A 7179-nucleotide genomic window follows, 5' to 3' on the forward strand; every position below is an offset into this window, starting at 1 on the left:
TGAACTTCAGCTCCTGTTCCCCCTACCCCTTCCAATCCTGTCCCTTCACCGAAGCTGATATGATCTTTAAAGCTCGATCTCGTTGTGTCATCCCTTTGCTCACACCCGTCAGCGTTTTTCCAATTTTCTGAGACTGCTAGGAGCTGAATTATGTTCTTCTAAATTTATGTGTTAAAGTCCTAACTCACAGTGCCTCCGAAAACAGCCGTATTTGGAGATGAGGTCTTTAAGGAGGTGATTCGGTTAAAGTGAGGTCACTACAGTGGCCCTAATTCTACATGACTGGGGTCATCTTAAGAGGAGATTAGGTCATGGCACTCAGAGAAGGATGCCATGTCAGGACCCAGGGACAAACAGTCCTATGGACAAGCCAAGGAGACAGGCCTCAAGAAACGATTGTGCTGACACCCCGATTTCCGACTTCCAGGCTCCAGAGCTATGAGGGGGAGCCTCTGCTGGAGCTAAGCCACGCCAGCTGCGGTGTTTGTCATGGCAGCCCTAGCTAACCGTTCCCGTCTGTTTTTCTGTCGCTAACAACTGAAACCCCACTGGGGAGTTTATAAAGAACAGAGGTTTGTTCAGCTCCTGGTTTTGAAGGGCCAAGGTCAGGGGGCTATATCTGTGAGGGTCTTCCTCTGTGAGACTGGTGGAGACTCACTGAAGAGTGAGTTCTGAGGCAGCGCAGGGCGTCGTGTGGCAAGAGCTTGCATGTGTCTGTGTCCATGTCTCTGTTGGTTTCAGCTCAGTCTCGCTGCCGATTCCAAGGCCAGCAGGAGTCAGTCACGGGAGCCCTACCCCAGTGATTCCCAAAATTCCCACCTTTTATTTATTTTTTATTTTTTTGGAGAGGTTTTTTTTTTTTTTTTTTTGCTATAGGGCGCATGCACTCGCCAGACAGAGAGAGACAGAGAGACAGAAAGCGAGAAATCACCCACCAGGGGGGATGGCCACGCTGCAATCCCTTCTCCTCCATTTTCCTCTTGGGATCTTGGGCACGCACGCACACGTGCCCAGCGTGAGTTTTAAGCCACCAGGTCCGGGACGCGAACCGCGGTTGACTACATAGGAGTCCAGCGACATACCCATTATGCTAACTGCTGGTCCCAAGGCCCCACCTTTTAACACCATAGTGGGATTAAGTTTCTATATGACATAATCAAAGTTTGAAAGTTTGACTTAAATGTTACTTACCAAAAGGAGAAGTAACATTCCCTGCTCTCACTACTCTGTCTAAATAGGGGTCTCTTCTTGTGGTTCCCTCTTTACCTGATCATTCTCAACCAGAATATTTTTTTTTTTTTGAAAGAGATTTTTGCTATAGGGTGCATATACTCACCAGAAAGACAGAGAGACAGCAAGTGAGAAATCACTCCCCCAGGGGGGATGGCCATGCCACAATCTCCTCTCCTCCATTCTTCTCTTGGGATTCTGGGCACTTACTCACATGCACCTAGCATAAGCCACCAGGTCTGGGACTCAAACCATGGTCGACTACGTAGGAGTCCAGCATGGTAACCATTATGCCATCTGCTGGTCCTGTCAACCAGAATATCTTTTTTTTTTGAGAGATTTTAGCTATAGGGTGAGTACGCTCGCCAGAAAGGCAGAGAGAGACAGAGAGACAGAAAGTGAGAAATCACCCCCCAGGGGGGATGGCCACACCACAATCCCTTCTCCTCTATTCTCCTCCTGGGATCTTGGGCACGCACGCACATGTGCCTGGCGTGAGTTTAAGCCACCAGGTCCGGGACTCGATCCATGGTCGACTACATGGGAGATCAACAACATAGCAATTACGCTAACTGCTGGCCTGCAACCAGAAGATCTTAATTCTTTCCTTCATCGGCCTCTTTTTGATTTTAGATTTTATATTTCATTGCCTTTATGATGCAAACTTTCCACATATTGAAACATTTCTGAAATTTTGACACACTATTACAGTTGGTAGTGTGTGTTTATTTTTTCTTTTTGCCAGAGAGCATGTGTGCTTGGAGGGAGGGAGGGAGAGAGAGACAGAGAGAGAGAGAGAGAGAGAAAGCACCCCCCACCAGAGGACTTGGTCATGCTGCAATCCCTTCTCCTCCATTCCTCCCTCCCTTTGGGATCTTGGGCATGCATGCACAAGTGCTCAGCATGGTTTTTAAGCTGCTGATCTGGGACTTGATCCACACAGTTGGTAATGTAGGATCCAGCCACCTTAACCACAAAGCCATGGGCTGGCTGAGCTTTTTCTTTCTTTCTTAGTGACACAAGAAATGGTGAATCTGATGGCATCTTATATCCCGTGAAGTGCAGAGCAAATGTAATTGTATGAGTACTCTCTGCCGTTACATATCAACTTACCATTAATCTGGTAAGTTCCGAAGAGGAAGACCATTCGGCTTCCGTCGGAGCTGCGTGCCCGTTGCTAGCGCAGTGGAAGTGTGTGCTTTGTACAGGAAAGTGTAAATCACGTTGCACGAGTGCTGTCCTTAGAGGCAACATCCTGTGACTGCCTGCAGTCAAATTCGGGCCTCTGACCTACATGGCGTTAGGTCAATCCTACCTCCCAGGTGGTTAAGAAGCACCGATTAAAAGCAGTGTCTGCTTGTGCTGCACGTTCACCCAGCAGGAGGAAGATTAGGACTGGGATGGAGGAAATTGCCCCTCCACCTTCCCTTTCCTTGCCCCAAGTCACTGGTTACCCAAGAATCCAAAGGAAGCGAGTCTCATTTCTGGAAAATGTCACCCATTTGGAAGGGGGCTCCTGAATGAGACAACTCATTTATAAACCCTCTGGGCAGGCTTTTTTTCCCATTAATCTTTTGACCGTTATTTCCATATGGCAAGCTGCCCTCTTGTCGCTCTGTCGGAAAATCCAGAGTGGCTGATCATGCACAGAGCTGCTCCCTGCTTATTTTCGAGGCTCTCGCCCTGCCCTGCCGTGATTGAGCATGGGGTTCCTGTCTTGGGCTCCTGGTTGCAGGCCGTGCTGTCACCAGAAAAGCCTCTTTCACACAAGGAGCAAAGGCCAAGTTTGCAGTGGGGTTTAGGCACGTTCAGCCATGTCCTTTAAGGGATCTAACTCCTCCATGCCCCATGGGGCGCCTGCGCTGGTTGGGCTTGAATATCACACAGGGCTGGGGCCAGTGCCCTGGTGGGGAGGGGGAGGGGAAGGAGCACAGGACTGGGACTGTCAGGTGGGGATGAGCACAACACAGAGGTCACCCTCCTGCCCTCTGGAGGAGGCAGCTGTTAACACACAAGTGTTTCCCTGGGGACCTTCTAAGCACAGCTCTTCCTCCGGGGCATCCCCACCATCATTTAGCTCCTCAGCCAGAGCTGCCTGGCTGCTCTTCTGTGACGGCCCCAGAGAAAGTATGCCCTTCTCCCCACTGGAGAAATAATTCCCATTCTTTCCTTAATCCACAGGCTGTGCTGTAAATACCTGAGCATGCAAACATCTCCCTGGGGCTGGTCGGAATTAGGCCAGAATCAGCCTGGTCTGTGGCACGTACATAGCTGACTAAACCAGGCCGGGTGGGGCGAGTTGCAGGGAATAGGGGGAGAGCGAGAAGGCCAGGTAGGCCTGAGGGACAGGCCTGGCCAGGCTTCGCAGGACCCTCCGTCACTCCTGTTCCCACTCCCACTGCAGGCAACATGCCAGCAGAGCCTGATGCTTAGCTCATGGCATCTGTCCTCCCCCGACACCCTGCCACCATGGAGTGCCCTGCTGGGAAATTCTCAGACAAGCCCTCATAGCACAGTTCACGGGTCTGTCCCGGTAGTGCCTCCAGCTCCTCTTGCTCTGCTCGTCTCCTGACTACCCCACCATGCCCTGCACTGCTCTGGCCTTTCACGGCTGCCATGACTACAGACTGCTCAGCAGGCGTCCCCTCCCAGGCCCCTGGTTCCAAGGCCGACGTGTCTGTAAAGTACAGTTCCAGTCCAAGTCTCAGCTCATTCACGGGCCGTCCATGCGTTTACATAGCCCCGGCTCCTGGCACTAGGGATGCAGTCCAGGGTACAAGAGGCAGGTGTCACCATGAGGTTCAGGCAGGCAGCTGCCTTGTGACGTGCCCCCTGGAAGCTGGAAGGAGGCAGGGGTCCGGCCTTCTGCATGGGTGATGTGGGTGATGCAGGCTCTCCAATGCGGAGGAGAGCCTAGGCTGGAGGGTAGAGACTGTCAGGGCATGGGGGCCCAATGAGCTGGAGTAGTTTGAAGAGTGTGGGGACAATTGTCTAAGAGCTCTTTGCCATGGGCCAGGTGGGGGAACCCCTGGGAGCGAGAGATGAAGGGAAAGGTGCCACCCAGTTTCCAGACCCGTATGGCCAAGGCCCTGTGGCCACAGCAGACTGCGGGGCAGGAGCAGGGACAAGAGTGACTGTGAGAACAAGCCCGTGGTCTGAGTAGCAGGGGTGGCTCCCAGTATCAGACACAGATTGCTCCTCCACAGGGCCTCTCTGGGCTCAGCCTTGCCCTGGGTTGCACAGAGATGCCCTGGTCCCTTCCCTGGTGGTGCCACGTGACATCCGGTCTCGCCCTTGTCTCCAGGTCGGCTGCTTCCTGAAGACCCCGAGGTTCCCCATCTGGGTGGTGTGCAGCGAGAGCCACTTCAGCGTGCTCTTCAGCCTGCGGCCCGAGCTGCTGTGTGACTGGAGGACTGAGAGGCTCTTCGACCTATACTACTACGACGGCCTGGCCAACCAGCAGGAGCAGATCCGGCTGACCATCGGTGCGCTGCCCGGCCCCAGTGTCCTGGGGACCTCCAGGCCGCAAGTAGTCAGAGGACAGTGCACACTCGAGTGACCACACTGGGACACCAGGGAGCAATCTTAGCAGGGCCCTCCCAGACGAAGGGTCAGAGCTGGGCCTTGTGCAGTGAGGCTGTAGGAGGAAGGGCGAAGTGAGACCACGGGGCAGAAAGCCCCATCTGTGCTGACAAGCTGGGCTCACTCTGCAGGCAGTAGGGAGTCATGGCAGGTTTGGAGCTGGCGAGTGATGAGATCAGACATGATACTTTTTAGAAAGTATTAAGGCAGTGAAAGTGGAGTACAGGGTGGAGTGGACACCAGTGGTGAGAGACCAATGAGTTGTCCAGGTGAGACTCGGTGGCCAGGGATGAGGGAGGATCCAGCTGAGTGGAGAAAAGGAGACAGGTGTTAGGAGGGTCGGGTCCCAGGAGCTAGGGTAGTCTGTGTCGGTCCAGGGTTGACATATGCATGCCGCTCTCTCTCCCTCCTCACCAGACACCACCCAGACCATACCTGAGAACAAAGAGGACGACCTTATCCCGCCCCTGGAGCTCTGCATCAGAACCAAGTGAGTCAGGCCCATCCCGACCTTTGAGCCTCACCCCAAATGGCCAGGAGGTAGGGTGTTGGGGGTGGTTGGGCCTGCGGCAGGGAGGGTGGGCTCCTGGATGTCCCCCACTCGAAGGGTGTGGTAGTGAGGCCCTGCAGAGGAAAGGCACTGTGCTTGGGGCTTGTGCACAGTGGGTCTCTCCACTGTGGCCAGCCTCGTCAGCCAGGGTGATGTGTCTTTTTTTCTTTTCTTGGAGAGCTTTTCGTTATAGGGCATGTGCTCACCCAAAAGACAGAGAGAAAGAGAGACAGAAAGTGAGAAATCACCCCCCAGGGGAGATGGCCATGCCACAATTCCTTCTCCTCTATTCTCCTCTTGGGATCTTGGGCATGCACGCACACGCGCTTGGTGTGAGTTTAAGCCACCGGGTCTGGGACTCGAACCACGGTCGACTACATGGGAGTCCAGCGACATAGCTATTATGCTAGCTGCTGGTCCCTGGGTGATGTGTCTTCAGACAGCCCCAGCCAGTGTCCTGTGGTAGGGGCTGGGAACTACGAGTGTGCCTCTGGCAGCCTCTTCTTCCTCAAGGCAGCAGCTGCTGGCCATGGGGAGTGCTGTTAGGTCCGGAGGAGGAAGGACCGGTGGGTTTACCTGGTGGGAACAAGGGCGGCTTGAGTGCGTTTAGACAACGGAGGTACTTGGCACTCCGAACACTGAGCAGAGGAGAGTGGGGGCCCTTGACTCCCCTAGCCCAGCCTGTGTTTAAGGGGAGACTGAGTCAGGCCACTTTCCTCCTGCGTGCTCTGGAGGGCTGGTGGGGTGGCAGCTGTCGAAGTCCCAGCTTGCTCCAGCAGGCCTCTCACAAAGTGGTGGGTGACAGCCTGGGGAGCTTGGCCTGCGGTGGGAGGAGCAGCCCGGGAGGGAAACACCTGGAGTCTTGGCCCACGGGGAAGCAGTGCAACTTGTAGCCATTGTTCACGGGTCCGGAGCCAGGCTGCCGGGGGTCGAACCTGCTCGCTTCCCAACCGGGACCAGTTGAACCTCACCAGTCTGTCTCTCACTGTCATCTGTACAGTGGGGATAACGGCAGAACCTAGCTCTCCTGGGTCTTGGGAAGAGTGCCGGGGGCACCCCGAGGGCGCTGCCATGTCCCCTGGTGATCATGGTCTCGGCCCCTCGCTCTCTGCGTGACCTCAGTGCGTGTCCATTCCTCGTCTGTGAAGTGGCCGGGCCTGGGGTCAGGGCTGTGGTCAGTGGCTGAGACCCTGCAGCTCTGCTGTCTGAAATGCAGCCGTCGTCACTGCTCACTGCAGGCCAGCAAGTCCCTGAGTGGAGCCGGACAGAGAAAGTGAGCGAGTGAGAGCGCACTGCGTGTGTGCTGCGGACACGCCAGGAAGGGGAGTGGGAGGGTGCTCTGCGGGTCCATCTGTCTATCCACCTCCTGCTCGCACTCTGGGCCAGGGAAGAAGCCTTCTTGCCGGGACATGTGCCCGTGCTTCTGTCATCGGGAGTATTGAGGACACACGCAGGTCACTTTCCTTTCATGTACAAAGGGCCACTCATTCCGAGTGATGAAGGAAGGGCAGCAGTGGGGAGAGCAGGTGACGCTGGCCTTGAGACCGCACGTGGGACAGCGTGGGAAGCCACGGGGCGGTCTTCCTGCAGGTGGTTGCTGAGCAGGATCCAGACTGCACCCTGGGCATGGCCTCAGCTTCCCTCTGACGCCCTTGCTGAAAGCCTCTGATCATCTCCCTCCCACAGCATGGCCACCCCCAAACCTCCCCTCTGCTGCTGCTTCTGGGGTAGCTCTTCTTTCTCCTGAAATTGTCCCGCTGCACGGCTCACCATCCACCTCCCAGAGTGGGCCCAGGATTGGACGTCTTGGCCTCAGC

At 55.2% G+C, this 7179-nt stretch overlaps 1 protein-coding gene across 1 annotated transcript in view; it reads left to right on the forward strand.

The window, feature by feature from the left end:
* MINDY4 (MINDY lysine 48 deubiquitinase 4) overlaps positions 1–5306 on the forward strand; it is a 123241-nt gene extending 117935 nt beyond the window's left edge. The window contains exons 16-17 of the mRNA XM_006146240.1: positions 4535–4715; positions 5230–5306. Coding sequence (XP_006146302.1) covers positions 4535–4715; positions 5230–5306 — 258 coding nt within the window. The remainder of the gene's footprint in view (positions 1–4534; positions 4716–5229) is intronic.
* Positions 5307–7179: the final 1873 nt, after the last annotated feature.

Source organism: Tupaia chinensis, unplaced genomic scaffold (assembly GCF_000334495.1).
Source record: "Tupaia chinensis unplaced genomic scaffold, TupChi_1.0 Scaffold000170_1, whole genome shotgun sequence".
Taxonomy (NCBI): Eukaryota; Metazoa; Chordata; class Mammalia; order Scandentia; family Tupaiidae; genus Tupaia; species Tupaia belangeri.